The sequence below is a fragment of the Mauremys reevesii genome, linkage group 21 (genome assembly GCF_016161935.1).
Source record: "Mauremys reevesii isolate NIE-2019 linkage group 21, ASM1616193v1, whole genome shotgun sequence".
NCBI lineage: Eukaryota > Metazoa > Chordata > Testudines > Geoemydidae > Mauremys > Mauremys reevesii.
This window is the reverse complement of record NC_052643.1, coordinates 11,921,130-11,940,012: the sequence shown is the minus strand read 5'-3', so window position 1 is coordinate 11,940,012 and position 18,883 is coordinate 11,921,130. Positions and strand designations below refer to the sequence as shown.

Here is an 18,883-nt window from a genome sequence, read left to right as displayed (position 1 = left end):
ACTCACATTTTCTTCTCAATTGCTGGAAATGGGCCATTTTCATTACCACTACAAACAGTTCTTTTTCTCTCCTGCTGGTAATAGCTCACCTTAACTGATCACTCTCCTTCCAGCGTGTATGGGAACACCCATTGTTTCATGGTGTGTGTGTGTGTGTGTGTGTGTGTAAGTAAAATAAAATCTTCCTACTGTATTTTCCACTACATGCATCCGATGAAGTGGGCTGTAGCCCATGAAAGCTTATGATCAAATGCATTTGTTAGTCTCTAAGGTGCCACAAGTCCTCCTGGTTTTTTTTTGTTTTTTTTTTGGTTAAGAGATTCCAACACGTCACTCCTGCCGCTGTTACCCCCTCCCTTCTATATACACACATAGACCAATTAGTGCGTCTACACCAGCGGTCCCTGAACTTTTGAGGGTCACACCCCCTTACATCTGTTCTCGCCCTCGCCCCCTTTGAGCTGGGCTGTGGCTCAGGGGGGTGGAGCAGGAGACAGGGACAGAGGTAAGCGGGCCAAGGCCGGGAACAGAGCTGTGACCAGCGGCCGGGGATGTGGGCAGGTGTGCGCCAGGACAGGAGCCAGACCCATGGCTAGGGACCAGACTGGAGTACAGCTGGGGTCAGGGAGGGGCTGGTTGGTGCTCCCTTCCTGCTCCCATAGGGGCTGGCCTGGGACTCACCGCACCCCCCCAGATGGTTCTCCACACCCCTCTGGGGGGGGGGCACACCCCACACTTTGGAGACCTCTGTCTATACAAACCACTGCCATCTACTGGATGGGATCAGAATGCAATGGTGTGTCATGGGCCCCGCACAGTTGGTGGAGATGCTCTTAACTCAAGTGGCAGGAACCTGGATTTCAGAGCACGAGGATCAGAGCTCTCCCCAGACGGTGCGTAATGGCAACAAGTGGCCCTGCAGCGGCAGCCAACACGTCTTAGGTAGCTGTAGATTTGTTCCAGCAACATTTAGAGGAATGTAAATGAATGTGCAGAAGTGTCTGGCTTTGTTTAGTGAGTTGTCTAGCCAATAAGGTTTTTTTTTGGTTTTGTTTTTTTTTAAACACAGTTCTGGCACCTCAAATGTGCCTTGGATAGTAATGCTCTTGTGCAGAGAGATAAGACAGCAAGTAGACAGGGCTCTGGAAGTAGGTTTACAAGGGAGCAAATATAAGATTGCAACACTGCTGTGAATTTTCACCCAAGTGACTGCATCCCCAGTGGGGATTCAAAGACCAAATGCTGGTTTCAGGAGTAGCACAGAAAGCAACGCCAAACACAGCATCCGCAGGGATTAAGCTTTGGACCTCCAGCATAAGAAACTACGACCTCTGCCACTTGAGCTAACACAACAACAACTGCTAGCAGTAGTAGGCTCCTATCCTCTGTGAACCAGCCACTAGAGGGGGCTGTAACACACTTAGCCCATGTTACAAGAGTCGTTATTGCTTCAGAGCATCTGGAACCTACAGTGGTGACTGCAGGACTGAGGAGATCGGTTCCCTCAATATGATAAATAATGTGATGTACAGATGAGTTGCACTCACATTCCACCCCCGCAGAGAGACAGCAAGCATACACCTCCCAGTACAGCAGCAGCAGCGACCAGTCAGTTTCAGCGATTTCTGATGCAAGGTACAGTTCTCCAAAGCCAACTACTCCCAGGAGTGCTGGAGGGCGAGGGGGGAGATGCCAGACTCTGGAGCCTGTTGGCGTTCCGACTGTCAAAGGTTTACTATTAACTTCAGCAGGAAGGGATTTTTGAGCCGGCCTTGACAACACAAACCAGGGTGACAGCCTGTTGGCAGGAAACAGGAAAGAACCACTTTCTTTCCACCCCCGATTTCCCCTGGAGAGCAGCTTTGCTTTGATGGGCCACTCAAGCATTGGATGTGTATGTGCGCACACACACACAACTGTTCAAAGAATTAGGGTTGAAATATTTCACAAGCCTGGGAAAAAGCACCACAGGCAACAGGCTGTCACAAGAGAGTGCCGTAAAACCCAGCCATGAGCAAGACCCCTTTATGACCTTAGGCCAGTGGGTGCTTCAAGAGGAGAGAACTGCCTTGAACAGGGCCAGCGCAACCCATTAGGCGACGTAGACAGTCACCTAGGGCGTTAACATTTGGGGGGTGGCAATCGCAGCAGCCGGACCTTCCGCTGCCTCTCTTGGGGGCAGCACCTTCCACCGCCTAGGGCAGTAAAAAAAACTGGTGGTGCTCCCGGTCCTGAAGACAAATTTTAGTGTGGCTTGGGGACTCTCCTTTCAGAGGGTCGTTTTATGCCGTCAGTACTCCACGGAAACCCCTTTTGGATTCTGTGCAAGAACGTAAAAACGGCCACACTGGGTCAGACCAAAGGTCCATCTAGCCCAGTGTCCTGTCTTCAAAGAAGGAAGGGGCTGCTCAGGGAGGATCAGTGGGGAATTCACCGAATAATGCTGCTATTCCACACTCTGTTCCAGTCACAGGCACCCTCCCTAACCAAGAGCTTCACATCAAGCAGTCTGATTTCCAGCCTCTTCAAGTTACCTGCCTGGTATATTTTCAAGGGAGCAGCTACATTGATCTAACGCTCAGAAGGATGCTGCTACATCAGCTGAGCATCCATGCTGCGTCCCTCACAACTTTCCATCCAGGCTGTAACCAAAATGCCTGTCAATCCAGGTAGAGGATGGCCATTTCCCTCCGTCTAAGGGCCAAGGAGAAGAGATGCAGGAGTACAATTTCATCTGCCTCCCAACAGCCACAAGAGTCAGAGGTGGAGAGGACACCACAGATCATCAGAGCCAGGGCCCCATTGTCCAGGAGAGCTTAAAGAAGTCCCGAGCAGTGGGACTTCCCTTAGGAAACCCCATCACTTTGCACATGGAAGCAGTTTATCTGTAGGTCTGAGAGCTCTTTACAGAAGATGGGCAAGTAACAATCCCTCCATTTCCCCAGCTGTGTGGGGCGGTGGGGGAAATCCGTTACTTCTCAGTGCCCAGACAGACAGTTACTAGTAAATGCAGGAATAGAACTTGTGCGTCCTCACCCCCAACCTTATGCCCGATCGACAGGCCCACACTGCCAGCACGCTCATGTCTGCTCCGGTCCGATCTCTCTCCCCATCAAAAAGTTTGACAGTAGTTTGTAGGCACCCCCTTATTTTCATCCCCTTCATTATAACTCCCATGTATCACCCTAAATAATGCCCCATCTTTGGTGTTGGACCTATCAGCTATGCATCCTGCCCCACCTCCCCCCACACACACTTCACATCCAGCTTTGTCCATTTAGCCTGGGTCTAACAGTGCAGCAAAGGAGAGTGAAAACAGACAATGCTCCTGTTCCAGGCAATGCCATTACTCTGAATGGCACACGAGGCCATCACTCCGCAGCCCAGCCCAGAGCTGCTCCGTCCTGCACAGAGGCCGGCTGGAGGAGTCCAGCAGCCAACAGGAGGGTACGAGACATCTCAGAAAAATCAGAGGCCAAGAGTCTGATTCAGAGCCCCCGATGGTGCCAGTGCCACTCGACACTAATGAACCACAGTCCAGTCCAGATTGGAAGTTCATGATGTGAACAAGCAAAACAAGCAGCTCACGAGTCCGCGCATCAAAACCGTGCCATCTCCGCAGCAAGGATTTTAAAAACAGCGGCTGGGTCATTAACTGAGCCGATGCCACACAGACAAGAAGCAGGATGCTCTTATCCTGAGGAAGGGCAGGGATGGGGGGAGTGAAAGTGGAGGAAGTTTCTACAGATCAGCAGCCTCCCACGCAAGCTTCAAAGTTCCTGTGGAGCTTCTTACACCAATCGAAGCACCCAAGCTGCTGCAGTGAGCCCCCGTGAGGAAGCTAAACTGATTCCCCTGGGGAACTGAACTCAGGACTCTCAGTGTTAAATAGCTAAGCCTCTATTGCTTGGGCTAAAGAAGTAACTCTTCTGGCTGGCAGCTGTAGTACACGCTTAGCCACTCCTATGGACCAACCAACACCAGGGGACAGAGACCCCATTCTGCTTCTGTAGGTTCCAACAGCAGAGGATCGAGTGGCACTTGGCAAACGTAAGCAAAGAAGGGGTTAACCCAGTGATGGGGCCGGGGGGAGTCCATGCACCTAACCCCAGGCCTTGCCGTAAGTGGCAGAGTGGAGACTGGAACCCAAATCTCCAGACTCCCCATCCTGTGCACTAACCACTAGATGATGTTACCCAAGTGACTGTAAGCGCAGATGGTTTTGTTCGCAGAGAACTCCGGAAAGAACGCGATCCTCTGGGGGAGGAGTCCATTTACGAAGCAGAGCTGGGTTTTAAGCCCCCGAAAGCAGGACTGATCCACTGCCAGAGACAGAGACTCAGGACCTCGCCCATGAATGAGACCCCACTTCCCTTCTCCCCCGGACCCAGCCCTCTCACCCCCGGCTCAGGGACACAGCAGCCCTGGATGCAGGACGCCGAAGGGAAGGTGCCCCCAGGATTTCACAGTAGAAGATTCTCTCACAGCGTACTGCCCGTTCGCAGCTGCTGGCTAACTTTCTCACCCTCCTGAGGCGGAGGTGGGGGATGCTGTTCTCATTATCTTGAGCCCAAACCAGAGCCAAGAGGGGGAGGAAGGACAGCTTGAAGAAAAAAAAAAACCCACATCCAAGCCTCTCCAGGCCCCTCCTCCCTGCCCTGACACACAATAAGAGGCCAGGGAGGGATTAGAAAAGAGAAATGGGTCCAGAGACGGGGGAGTTCTGCAAAGAGAGCGGATCATGGGAAATGCCCACACCCCAAACGCACTGCGCACTAGCCCCATGCCAGCAATTTTCTTGCTAGAAACAGCCCGCTCTGCACTCCTTGCAAGCTCTTTAAGGAGACTGAAAAGCAGATTTTGCACGGGCTGGTTTACAAGGACAAAACCTCTCAGAATTAAGGAGAGGGAGAGGAAGGAATAAAAGTGAACAGGAAGAGACAAAGAATGATACACAATGAGGCTTTAAGAGATGCTTTCAAGGCAATCCAGCTTCAGAGCAGCTCCCAAGTCAACCAGAAACCTTTCCGGCCAATCCAGAGCAAGGAAAGTTTGCAGTCTCCGGGGGAGTGGAGTTTGCTCTCAAAAGCGAATACGACAGCTCAGTAGTTTGCTCCTCAGCATTAGCTGCAGACACCTGCTGCCCTCACTTTAGCTGAAAGTAAGGTCAGGCTCTCCCGCATCAGGAAGTGGCTGCTGCAGGGGTCTGGAGCGGCTAGAGCAGAGGACTGGGCCTCAGGACTCCTATTTGGTTCCCAGCTCTGCTACGCTTTGGCTGAATCACAAACTTTCTGTAGCCCTCTCTCCAAACCCCGCCCCCACTAGCCCAGATCTGAAAGATGGTGAAGAACCCAGTGTAAAGCTGTGCTCCCGGGGCATAATTCGTTTGTAAAGACCCTTGAGTGCCACATGCAAAAGACACTATGTGCAAAGCATGTGCCAGGGCGGAGAACCGATCAGAAAGGAGGTGGGAGAAGAAATTAACCACGCTATCACTTTCTGTTCAGCTTTCCAAGGGAACAAGACACATAGGATGGTGCATGTCTGCCGTACCCAGTGCCATCAGGTTTAATTCGATATCATACCTGCAAAGCTGATGTACATGATTCGGCCCTGGTTCAAGTCCCCATCACTAGTAAAGCGATCTCAGCCCAGGCAAGTGCACCAGAATTAATGCAAATCATGCCACCTGCCAGGTAATTTGTAATAGCCAGGGCCCCAGAAGGCTTGAATCTGAGCTGTCTGTGAGGAAGGAAGTTCAGTGTGGAGGCAGCACGCAGACTATACACAAAAAACTCTTGATTTTCTTAAACCGAAGCAGTGATCAAAGTGAAATCCGGATACACATCTGGGGAAAGGTCTCGGGGAGGTGGGGGTCAGTTGCTGAGCTCTCAAAAGAGCAGGGAGAAAAAAAAATCATAATAATCACACCTAGCACCTTGCTTAAGAGAGTCTGCTGGATCTGCCCTTACAAACTCCAGCACACCGGAAAGTCTAAGCAGTGATTCCTACTTCTACCTGCCCAGTCCCAGGTTAGCTAACAGATCAAAGAAATTGATACAGCAAGGCCATGGGCTTATCAGACAAGCCATTCCCCTAGGAGAGCTCACCCAGATTTACTGAGGCCAAAGGAGAACCCACACTCCCCGCCAGAAGTTGGTGCACAGTTATAAGCAGTCATAGCCAGTCGGCCCTTTTCCCATACACTCTGTTTAGAGAGTGACACCAGCAAATGTCCTCGCACCTGGCACTGACGTAGTCACCGCCTTTTGATCTGAAAACTGGCTTTTTGAGACCGTTCTGTTTCCCAAATATGCTTGGAACCTTTTCATTTTGTACCAGTACAGAACAAAAAACATCTAGAAACCTTGAAAGTTGCTGTGAAACAGGTTTGTCACCCTCTGGACCGGACTAGATTTAACCCTGTTATGGGCACATCCTGGGAGGAGAGCCCATCTGTGCCACAACGGAGTCCTTCTGCTGCTCTTATATCTGTAGAAGATGGGACTAAAGCATAGGAATTCTGTGTGGACTCAAAAGTCCCTGTCACGGCATTCCCAGCCCACGCCAGGCAGCTACGAGGTACGAGTCAAACTGAACATTTTGCAGGCTCCAAGAGGGACTTCTGATTTGGGTAGAGTTTGGGACAAAAAGCCATGGTTTTATCAAGGCCAGATTGTCCCAGGCCACAGCAAGCTAGTTACTGTACAGCACATGTAATATTCCAACCATGGCCTGACTTTCAGACACTGACAGATGAAAAGCAAATCAGCCAGGTGAAGGAAAATTGCTGGATTTCCCTTTCCCAAGAGAGTGGTGTACCTCAAACTGCTGTAGGGTCTGCTGAACACAAAGACAACTGACTGCAGTGTCATTATGCACATCTGTGCTTGGTCTACACAGATGTTTGACCTCTCTGGCAGAGACATCAGTGCTGTGGTCACCTGGTTTTTGTTCTTTCCCCAGCATCACACTCGGGAACCGGGCCACTTCTCACTAACTCAATCCTGCCCTGTATGGAAATGCTCTCCAGTCCCATCTTACAGCCTTTTCTCCCCTGCCCAGCCCACCCCATGGTCCCAGTTCCCCAAAGCAGTTAGCCATGACCACATCTCCATACACCAATAGCTCCCCTGTGAGCCATCAGGAAGAGACTCTTAATTAGTTAATTGGTTGAACCGCTTGTTTCCTTTAACTTATTAGAAAACTGGAGTCCAAGACAGAGTCAGCTGCTACCTGGCCTAAAAAGAGAGGATATTCTGCAGAATAGGATTTGGATCATATAGACCCAGATCATGGCTACATGCAAGAGATGGTCAGTGAACTTAGATAGGTTCAAGCTTTAGTGCCTTTAATGCCCTTCTGCACTAAGTGTGTTGTCCATATTCAGGTTCAGGACGGCTAGGGCTGCTGTATTTTCATTTGTCAGAGTTTATACTTTTAGTCCACCTCAGGGAAAGGTCGCTCATCTGGCTACTCTGACCCTCAAGGGGAGGCGCGAGACATCAGAATTCAGCAGGCCCTTTCCTGGAAGCTTATCTACATGTTTGGATGTCCAGGTTCAGTGCGAGCACTTCCTGGCAGGAAGAGAAGTCTCTGGACTACCATAGCCAGTTACTTCCAGCAGTGGAAAGAGACTTGAAGTTTTACTCTCCTAGGACCAGGGGCAGCAGCTGGGAAAGGTTTCACTATGGGCATTAGGTCAGATTGTTCCAGCCAAGGCAACTTGGGACTCTTCTCAAGAGAAAAAAAGCAGGAATGGATCATACCAATACACGGAGTCCATGTGAAACGCTGCTCTGGACCTCTGGTACTAAGCAAAACACACCCTTTACTGCCAATCTATCCCTCTGCAGTGTAGGTATTGGCAGACTGGGTCAGACCCAGACTCCATCTAAGTCCAGTCTCCAGAAGCATCCAGCAGAAGGTGCTCTTGAGGAAAGTTAAAGAACCCCACCTAGCAGGTGGAGGATAATCTGCCTCCAATTTACATCTCATCCTGATCTCCAGTTGTTAGAGACGGGCTTAAGCCCTGATGCACAAGGTTGAATATCCTGTCCAAAATTTGTTAGCAGTAACTTACGAAACTTCACAAATGGCAGCCACTCATAAGTTACATAAGAACGACCAAACTGGGTCCAACCAATGGTCCATCTAGCCCAGCATCCTGTCTTCTGACAGTGACCAATGCCAGGTGCTTCAGAGGGAATTTACAGAACAGGCAATCTAGGTGATCCATACAGTCATCCACACCCAGCTTCAGAGGCTAGGAGCAACCAGAGCAGGGAGTCGCATCCCTGACCATCTTGGCTAGTAGCCATTGATGGACCCATCCCCCATCATAATTCAGTAAGTTAGGATTGAGAAAGCTGCACCAGCATGGAGTCAGTACCTTATGGGGTGGGTGAAGGACAAAGCAGATGGTCCAGACAGGACATTCATTTTCTCAAGGGCCAAATATCTTTCCTCCAAATGTCTTCTTCAGCCTCTTGAGCAGGGGGACAGGAGAGATTAAGGCCCAGATCTTTAAGGGCTATTTAGGCTTTGCAATGCCTCACTGATGTCCAGAGCCCATGTCTCATTTTCAAAAGGAACTTTATTGCCTAGGGCACTTTTGGAAAGAACACTTAGGCTCCCAAGTCAGGTACACGTGGCAAAGCTGAGCCAAGCGACACCTTTAAAAAATCTGGGCCTAAAGGGCTAAGCAAACCAAGACTGGGAATGGTGAAGAGAAAGACTCTCCTAGGTATTGGATCAGTTGAGAAAGGCATTGAGGAGCAGGGCAATTTTTAGCCGGGAGTATATACACTGCATAGGGAATACAGTGGGTTGTACATAACCACTACTGGACATGCCCAACCCTCTCACTCTCCATGTTCCCGTCCTCCTACAAAAGCCACTTGCACAAACAGCCTTCACTTTGGGAACCACTGTTTCACCAGCCTTCTCGGCCGTCCCCACATTCTCAGTCACTTACTCCTCTATAAGCATTCACAGCTGCAGGAAAGGGTTCTGCCCTTTCCTCCCTACCACCAGAAAGGAGGAAGGAGCTGATCCATGTGTTTATCTGTTGGCTCACCAGAATTCCTGCGTTCTTTCCCTTGTTTATTCATCTGCTCATAGGACCGCATGTGTAATATTCAGACCCCAACTGAGAGGCTTGGGGTCAACGTACTTCCCAGGAACTGGCAACTCTTGCCTTGAACATTAACCCAAGGTAGTCGACGAACGTGCACTTACTGGGGGGATTGGAGAAGAGACACTCTCCCTGCCCCTTGAGAGATTTCTGCTGCCCTTGAAGCATGGTTCTGCTCCAAGCGATGCAGCCTGGATTATACCTTCCCTCGAGAAATCTGACCTCCTCACCCCCCGCAGATATTTAGAATCATAGGACTGGAACCTCAACAGGTTATTAGTCCAGTCCCCTGCACTGAGACAGAACCGAGTATCAACACCACCATCCTTGACGGGTTTGTCCAACCTGTTCTTAAAAAACCTCTAGAGATGGAGATTGTACAACTCCCCAGGTAATTTGTTCCAGTGCTTAACCACCCAGACAGTTCGGAAGCTTTTCCTACTGTTCACTCTGCTGATCTGAGCAAAGAACATGTCTGCTACTTGCACTTGCTAACACTGGTCAGTCAGAACAGCTATGGCAGACTATGATTAATTCAAGTTACAGCTCATTCATCAAGCTTATTCACCAGCTTTAACTGTTGGGCCAAGTTCTTCCCTTTGTACCTATGTACGGAAGCTTTGTTCCCACTGAGGTTACAGGAGCCAGAAAGAAGCCAGCTTGCTTCTCAGATCCCTGTCCGAGTTTGCAGGGATGACTTAAGTGAACAAAATTACAAAACGGAGAAAGTCTGAACCAGAGTCATGGTACGCCGACATAACTTGCGTTGACCAACGTTTGTAGCATAAAGTTAAAATGACATTGCTTGGCTCCATAATGATTTTAACTGCTACTTCCCAGAACAGGGCTTCTGGTCATCAGCCATCCACACACAGTTAGCTGATGAGACGGTATCAGTTCACAACAGCAGCAGCATTGCTGTCTTGGGACTACATAGGACATGTCCAGCCCATTTGACCAGTAGGGTCAACAGTGACACCATTTCACAGATTTACCATCGCCATGGCTCAGAATAAGAAGTGGCCACAGAGCCAGGACTTGACCTATTGTGGCAGAGTACAGAAGAAAGACCCAGTCGAAGGGGTTTTAAAAAGATACCAAGATTTACAGGCTCAGGTTCCTCCAGCAACTCTGACTCCCAGCCAGAAGCCAAGGAGTTTTATAGAGGGCTTTCCTCCCCAGAAGACTTTGCAGGGAAGGGAAGTCCCACCCCTCTGTCTCTGGGTGTTTGACAGCTCACCCAGCCAATCAGCTCTCTTTCCCTGGCTCTGCAAGGGCTTCACCCCATCACAGCAATGCTGTGGTTCTTATCGTACAGAGGCACAAAGATAGCCAGCCCTGCGGGGTGGGGGGAGAGAGAGAAGGGGACATGCAAGGAGCCAGCCTCACCTTCCACACAGTGCTCCACCTCTTCCAGGTTGCGCAGGGTAATCCGCATCAGGCTGGAGTTCAGCATCAACTCATTCTTGTGTTCGGGCCACAGGTAGTGGGGGGCAGGATTGACAAAGAAAATGCGGGTGTCCCCCGTCGAGACCTGGTTGTCGCAAATTAAGGGGTCCCCGAAGCCACTGATTACCACTTTGTTCCCACCGTCCAAGAGGATTTTGTGCGTCACAATGTCTTTGCCTTTTAGGTACCGCCAGACTCTCACCTACAGCAAAGGGAGAGAAAACACAGGAGGTCCCAGTGTGAGAACACAACACTGCCCTGGTCAGAGCGCGAGGGCTAGTGAATCTTCATCAAGCCCCCACAAAAGCTCCAGTCGAGAGGAGTAAGCAGAGCTTATAAAACCTCAGCAGGAGTGAATTTCATGAGCAAGCCCACACGTGAGCAGTAACACGTGAGTGAGGATTGATCCCCGTGGGCATTGTCCTCTCTCTACCCAAACTGAATTCATCTCTCTCACACACACAGAGCCTGCCAGGGGGCAGTGACAAAGCCAATTTTCACTCTCTTGCCACAGAAGCATTGCCAAGAGTGCAAGAGACAGACCCCCTCCATTCCCCAGGTGTGTATCAGGTGCAGGTGTGACTGACCCATTACAGGGTCGCACAATGTATTTCAGTCTCCTGGGTCAGCCATTACTGTCCGCTCCCAACCAGGCGGAAGGTTGCTAAGTTGCACCGGCCTCTTTCTGCGTCCCCAGCCCATGGCTCCTGCAGTAGTTTCTTGCTCCGAAGCAGTATCAGGATTCAGCAGGAACAGCTGCCCCGACTGCATCCCACTGTCCTGTCCTCCCCAGGATCCCAGCAATCATGCACTGTTCATTAAGTAACATTCCCGCAGGGAGGGGGGAGAACCATCCTCATCAGCAAGGCTGTGGCACGGCTTCCCTTCCCCACCCCTAGTACCAAACACCAAGGAAAGGTGACGGCCCTGGGATGGAAATGGAGCAGCTCCGGAACTGGGTATGAATAGGGCCTACCAAATTCACAGCCAGAAAGAACACGTCATGGACCGTGAAATTTGGTTCCCCCACCCCACCGTGACATCTGGTCCTTTATGTGCTTTTACCCTATACCATCCAGATTTCACAGGGGAGACCAGCGTTTCTCAAAACTGGGAGTCCTGACCCAAAAGAGTTGCTGGGCGGGGTGGGGGTCACAAGCTTATTTTAGGAGGATTGTAGTATTGCCACTCTTACTTCTGTGTTCTGAGCTGGGTGACCGGAGCATGGCAGCTGCTGAGGGTCCAGCACGACAGCACAGAAGTAAGGGTGGCAATACCATACCACGCCATCCTCTGTGCTGCTGCTGGTGGCAGCTGCGCTTTCAAAGCTGGGCCCCCGGCCAGCAGCCACCGCTCTCCAGCTGCCCAGCTCTGAAGGCAGCGCCGTAGCCTGCAGCAGTGCAGAAGTAAGAGTAGCAGTTCTGCAACCCGCCCCTACAATAACCTTGTGACACCACACACACACACACACCCCTTTTCGGGTCAGGACCCCTACAATTACAGCACTGTGAAAGTTCAGATTTAAATAGCTGAAATCATGAAATTTATGATTTTTAAAACCCTATGACCGTGAAATTGACCAAAATGGACCGTGCATCTGATAGGGCCCTAGGCATGAATACTGCCAGCTGACCTGGTCACTGAGGTATTCACTGCATCAAGATGTTGGTCTTGTTTCATAGGAAGCTGTAAGTGGGGGAGAAAACCAGTAGGAGGGGAAGGATGATGGCTCCAGATAAGCCAATTCTCAGCAAACACTTGAAGCTGATAAGAGACAAAGCCAGGGCAGGACCAGGCCTGGGAACCAGAAGATGAAAGACTAGAGCAGTCAGAAAAGGGACTCGCTCCCAAAGGATGGGTAGCCACTCGGGCCCTTGGGCAGGGAAAGCCGACAGAGGTGTCTGAAGGAGTTAGGCCTTCCTCGCATAGCCTCGCTGGAAGGACTCTAGGTAAGAGACACGCAGGTAGGCTGGACTTTTAAAATCTTCTCTAAATGCTTTGTTCCTACTGTTTAAAAAAAAAAAAAAAAAAACACGAACACATTGGTGCCAGGCAGCTGGTGGATCATTGCCTAGCACTCCCAGAGGGAAGAACTGCAAGTGTCTTGAACCCAGCTGGCTCGCACCCAGCTGTAGCCCAGGCCCAGCGTAAGAGTGTTACGGGGAGGTACAGGCACGAGGAGGATGCCCAAGAAAGAGCACTGAGACCCAGCAACCATGACAAGGCCATTTGGGGTTCTCGTTCCCATTCAGGTTACAGACCCCTCTAGGGTGGTGCCTGCCTTGTATGCCTGCAAAGCTCCATGCACATCGATTGTGCTATATAAAACAACAGCGTCTGAGCCATGGGCAGAGTTAGCCCCAGCAAGCACGGCCTTACAGTCCCCAGAGGGGAATAGAATAGAATAGGCAGAGTCAACCTGTGGAACTCCTTGCCAGAGGATATTGTGAAGGCCAAGTCTATAAGCGGGTTCAAAAAAGAACTAGATAAGTTCATGGAGGATAGGTCCATCAATAGCTATTAGCCAGGATGGGCAGGGATGATGTCCCTAGCCTCTGTTTGCCAGAAGCTCGGAATAGGTGACAGGGTAATCGCTTGATTACCTGGTCAGTTCATTCCCTCTGGGGCACCTGGCAGTGGCTACGGTTGGAAGACAGGTTACTGAGCTAGATGGATCTTTGGTCGGACCCAGTGTAGCTGTTCTTATGATGGGTTGGTGGGATAAACGCCAGCAGCAACAAGAAAACGTTGCCTCCTGCTCCTCTCCACAATGCAGATGCCTAGGGTTACACATGTGATTGCCCTTCGAGCCGCAGCAAGGTGCATCAGTGGCGTAAGAATTCACCCAAGGCTGAAACTTGCCAGAAAAGGTGTCAGCGTTCAAGGATCTTAGGTTGTTTTGGGGTTTTTTTTAAAGTGCTTGATACAAGCTACATACCCAGTCTCCTTCCCTTCAGCCCCGGGCATGCCTAGCACCGCTCTGCAATCCCCTTGGGAAGGATACAGAAACCAACGTAGGAGGGAACATCCAGCCCCTGCCTCCTTTTCTGCTTTGGCCTTTCCTTGGGCGTCAGTTGGCGGAGTTACGTTATAGCATCCTGCTTAGGAGAGTTTCCTTTGCAACAGAGGCAAAAAAAAACCACAACCACCCTGCCATGCCCTGCCTCTGCTGCAGATGGCTTCCATAGAGCCAGCCTCAGTGATGTATTTATTGCATCAGGCCATGGTTAAGGTATCTGAAAACTTTAAAAACTTGGTTTCACCCAATGTAGTTTGAACCTTGATTTCCTGGTACATCTTCCCAACGGCTGGCTTTGAGAGCAGGCACCCGGCAGCAAGGGACACTGAGAGCAGCCACATGCAGCTGGCAGAGCGACAGACGAGAATGTCAGTCACATCTGCCCTGGTTCTGCCCATGACTAATAAGGGAATTATGGTTCACAGCAGAGGATGTTATACTTGATTGGACGCTCCCAGGGAAATCAGATCCATAATTGTCCGTCTCCGGCTGCTGTGCATGCAGGGGAAGTCGGCTGGCCTGCTGCAAACCCAGGCTGCCAAGTTAACGAGAGAGTGGAGGAGTAACTGTCCGATGCCACAATTGGCCTCCCAAAGGGGAGTTTTCAAGTTAACTCCTTGTCACAGGGAATCTCCCTTTCCTAGTTGAAGAAGACACTGTACTGGGCTATCGCTGAAATATTTCCCTGGGAGATTTCATACATTGCACAGCCTGGTCTCTGGCATTTTCTTCTCGGTCTGATCTGCAACACTGCTTCTGAAAAGACAGTGCGTGCGCTAGAGACAGTGACGCCCCCAAGCCGGGGAGACAGCAGCCTTGACCAGCTAGAGAGAACGGTCTCCATCCATTCCAGGGATCGCAGCTCTGACGCAGGAGCATTGAGAGCGTGGGCAGAAGAGAGTTGGAGGGGGAGAAGTGACTAGCCCCCGCTCTGACAAGGGAGCAGCCAATCAGGCAGGGGAAGACAGTGTTCTGTTCCAAGTGACAAGAGGCATTCCTATAAATTGTTACAGGAAGCCTGTGCTGGAAGCAGACTTTGCTGAAATGTTTGGATAATTTGGCAGTAAAGCACAGCTCCCCTCACTCATCTAACTCCAGTAAGGAAAATAAACCGCCTGGCCGCGAGACAAGGGTTTATTTCTCCCCGCGGGAAGACAGGATCTTCTACCCCAGAGATAACCCAGCAGCCAGCAGATTCCCCACCTCATCCCACTCCCTCCAAAAAAGGAGAAGAAACCAGCCGAGCAAAGTAGATCTGCGAGCAAATCAGAACAAGCTGGGAGCTCAGTGCGTCCCCGGTGCTGTGCTCTCTCCTTTTTGAAACTGCTCCTAAAGAAACACACGGGGCAGAGGGAAGAGGCCAGGATAATGGGAATAATTTACTGCACACCATGGGGCCGGGGCGGGGAGGGGAGGAGAGACAGGCAAGTTCCCTGTCCATTGCCCAGGAGTTCAAGGTCCCCTTGGTACTGCGATTCCCTCCGAAGGGAGCGGTCAGGAAGCACAGAGCTCTGTCTATGTCATAAGAGTTCATCAAGAGATCTGCTCAAGGGGGAAAGAGAGCAGCTTGCTAGCAAGCGTATACATTGTGGCTCTGTGACTGCTCCAGACTGCCCGTGAGCACAGTCAGCCCTCGCTTTTCCCCATGATTCCCGCTCCTCTCCGTGTTCTTTCCGCTAGGCCAGCCGCCAAGAGGTCAGTCACCTGCTTTCCACGGCTGTCACAACTCCCCTAGTGAGCTTCGGAGCATGCAATATTAAACAGTGCAGCCGTGGGGGAGGGGAGGAGTTGGCAGGCAAGAGGCTCTGAAAGCCACCTTCCGAAATGAGACCGTAGCTATTTACATCAACAACGTGGTCTAAAGGAGATCTGCGAGGTTTAAAAACTGGGTTCATGCCCCTCCACACAGATGATGCAAGAGAAAGGCTTTCCGGCGTGACAGCACTTTTCACCCTACATCTCAATGTGTGTTCGAAGTGGGCAACTGCCATGCCCATTTTACAGATGGGGACACTGAGGCACTGAGCAATCAGGACAGTCTTCACAAGGTTACAAAGCAAGCCAGTGGCAGAGTCAGCAAGAGGACACAGGAGCCTCAACAGCCAGTCCCCCTGGTTCATTCCATGGCACATGGAAAGGGGATCAGAAACAGCTTGCTGGGGAGTGGGAACAAGAGAAAAGCATTGCTGCTGGGGAGGGCGAAACACTGAGGTTGTCAGCAAAGACCCTGACTGCCCCCTTATGAGAAGCATCTGCCATTCAAGTGTCAGAGTAGTTCAGACCCCCGGTGTAATGCACAGATCCCAAATGTGAAAAATCAGGACAGAGGGGAAATAAAGTCCTATGTAGGGTAATAGGGTCCTATAAGACAAAGTCCCTAATATCAGGATATCTGGCCACCCTATGCTGGGTTCGTCTCTGCTCCTGGTTACACAGATTGCAACAGAGCACTTACCACCAGCTCTGGATGAGGACCTAGCAACCACAATCCAACCTCGAGACTGGACCACCGACTGCCCTGCCCACAGCTCGTACCAAGCACAGCAGCTGCCTTTGGGGCAGGACCACCCACCAAAAAGCGCATCATCCCAGTGCCTCCCGCAGATGCTTCCGGGTCCAGTGCCGAGGCCCCAGTGTGGTTTTAATCTCACTCTCGTGATTTCTTGGGGCCAGACTCGTGATTTTTGAAGGCTCGGAGTCAGTGTTGTCAACAACCTTCAAGGACCGTAGTGGTCTAGAGGCAGGTTCAAATAGCCTCTCTCCAGCCAGGTCTCACTCAGGCAGCCGCACTCACTGGGAACAAGGAAAAGGGGATACACAGGATGCATCTTTCAAGGAGGCCAGAGACAAGCTGTCCCTACTCTGCAGAACGTGCCCCAGGCAATTCCTCTGTTCCAATCTGCTTAGCATCAGCCTGTACTTCGAGATACTATTGCAACTGACACCTTCTGAGACAACCACATCTCAGGAGTGCACGGAGGGGCACTCAGGTGTGGCGAGTAGATGCTAGAATAGAGATGGAGGAGCTCATGTTTGGCTTTTCCACAACCCCTGCTCCAGTCGCATGCTCTCCCTCCCACTTCCAGGTCTCCTGGCTTTAGGGGACTTTAACACCACTTGTGCCAATGGTAAAGTAAGAGCAAATTTATGCCACGGTAATTTATGCCACGGTAAAGTAAGAGCAAAGATTTACAGGGATCAAGAAGCCCTTCTCTGGCCCCGGCAGCCCAACCTAAAGCTGGAGTCACACTTTGCAATCTTCAGAGGCAGGGGGAAAAAAAAAAAAAGGTGGACAAGCAAAGCAAGTGTTGTCGGAAGCAATTTCCTCTGCCTGACTCAATCCTGGCAGCGACCAGCTTCAAAGTCCAACTGCTCAGCTGTACCTAGCCCGGCGGGTGCGAGCCCTGTCTTGAGAGCGTGATGGCAACCAGCCAGTGAGCAGCTTCACCCGGCGAGCAGGGGTAATGAACAGGCAGCTTTCCTCTCTTCGGCTCGTACAGGAATCCCTGCGTTCGCACGAGGAGAGACATCTGCGCACAAGTGCTTCTCCGTCTCATCGGGGAGCAGGTAGGGGGCCGCCTGCAACACCAGCTCAGGTGAGGGCCAGGATGCAGAGAGTTAAGGAATGCAGTTCCCTGCTTGCATCAGATTAGTGCTGGTCTGAACTCTGTGAAAGGCAAAGAGGAGCCTCCCAATTCCCTGCCAGCCTTCCACGCTGCAGGCTAGAGGGGTTTTTTTTGAAGCACTCGGTGTGGCAGCAGAACTGCCTGTGGTTACACTTATCCACAGAATCAAGTCGAGGCATTTTCCTAAGCAGCACCCGCCTCACCCCATTCTCATCCAGCAAGAGTAGCCTGCACTGGCAGAACCCCCAGGGCAACTGTTCCCCCCCACACACTCCCCAGAAAAGTCTCAGCTTCACTAAGTAATAACTCACAAATGTGGGGGGAGGGGGAGAGGGAAAGACACCGCTTGTGTTGAATGGTGAACAGACATTTTCACCATCAGGGCCAGAAAGCCCTCAGCTTTCGCTTCACCCTGTGAATATATATTCAGACGGAGGCCCTGGCGTTCAGGTTGCTGCACTAAGCAAGGTAACAGAAGCCAGGGGCTCTGTCTCCACTCCTCCTCAGATGCAAGAGGCACCACAACTGACAGTTACCTGAAGGGCATCTCATTCATCATCAAATACAATTAAGGCTTCTTCTCCGGTGACTCATTGGCTACACTGAGAAGAAAAATGCCCAGCATGAGAGAAGGGAAAAAAAAATAGGCTAAAGCTAACTGCCAACCAGAGTAGTTAAGAGGGCTCCTCCTCTCTTTGGCCAAGGAACGTGCAGAATACTGGGCTCAAGAGCGTGTTCTCAGGGGTTCCTAAGGGCTGGGGGGGGGGGGATGAGGGGGCAGCAGAAGCAGCACTTTTATTTGAGAAACACTTGGCAAAAAAGGATTTAAAGTGAAATGCAAACTAGAGGGAAAGGCATCTCCCAAAAGACCAGGAAATCCTTCCTGCCATTGGAAAGTAGAGCCAGCTCCGCAGGCAGCTGAAGCGACTTGGTCTCAAACCAGACTAGAGAGATTCCCACACAACCGCCAGGAGCTGCAAGGTTCTGCGGTTGGTAGAAGTTTCTAAAGAGACTAAGCGCTTCCCGGGAATGAAGCTTTTCAATCCCATGAGCCGGAGCTGGGCAAGGGCTGGGAGGCGGCAGAGTTATTGCTTGACCTCAGCAGACCTGGAAAATGAAGGGCTGACGACACCGGCCGATGTCAGCGCTAGCCAGACTCTGTGCAGGGTTCCACCTGCACCGCTCTGCCAATGCCCCTCGCCCTGACCTGCAGCACCACCCTGCTTTTCCATAGCTGGCACACTTCAGAGCGGAGGGGCAGTCAGGCCACACTGAGGGCTTGTCTACACTTCCAGCGCTGCAGCTGTTACACTGTAGCACTCAGTGAAGACACTATTTACGCCAACTGGAGAGCTTCTCCTGCTTCCTTCCAAACCCCTGAGCAACGTCATTACACCAACGTACGTCTGTAGTGTAGACTAGGGGTATGTCTACACTACCCGCCAGATCGGCAGGCAGCGATCGATCCAGCAGGGGTTGATTTATCATGTCTAGTCTACATGCGATAAAGCGACCCCCGCTCTCCCGTCGACTCCCGTACTCCACCTCCGATTCAGTTAGCGAAGCACGAGGCCTAACCTCACTCAGACACATTCATCATCCAACTGCAGGTCTCCCCACAACAGCACACATTGCTTGGAGGTAACAGGGCCC

At 51.2% G+C, this 18,883-nt stretch overlaps 1 protein-coding gene across 6 annotated transcripts in view; it reads right to left on the bottom strand.

Moving 5' to 3' along the window:
• Positions 1 to 18,883, bottom strand: part of AGRN (agrin) — a 244,154-nt gene that overhangs the window by 190,575 nt on the left and 34,696 nt on the right. For all 6 annotated transcript variants that reach the window (XM_039509023.1, XM_039509025.1, XM_039509026.1 and 3 more), the window contains one exon: positions 10,526 to 10,787. In XM_039509023.1, coding sequence (XP_039364957.1) covers positions 10,526 to 10,592 — 67 coding nt within the window. In that variant the 5' untranslated portion in view covers positions 10,593 to 10,787. The remainder of the gene's footprint in view (positions 1 to 10,525; positions 10,788 to 18,883) is intronic.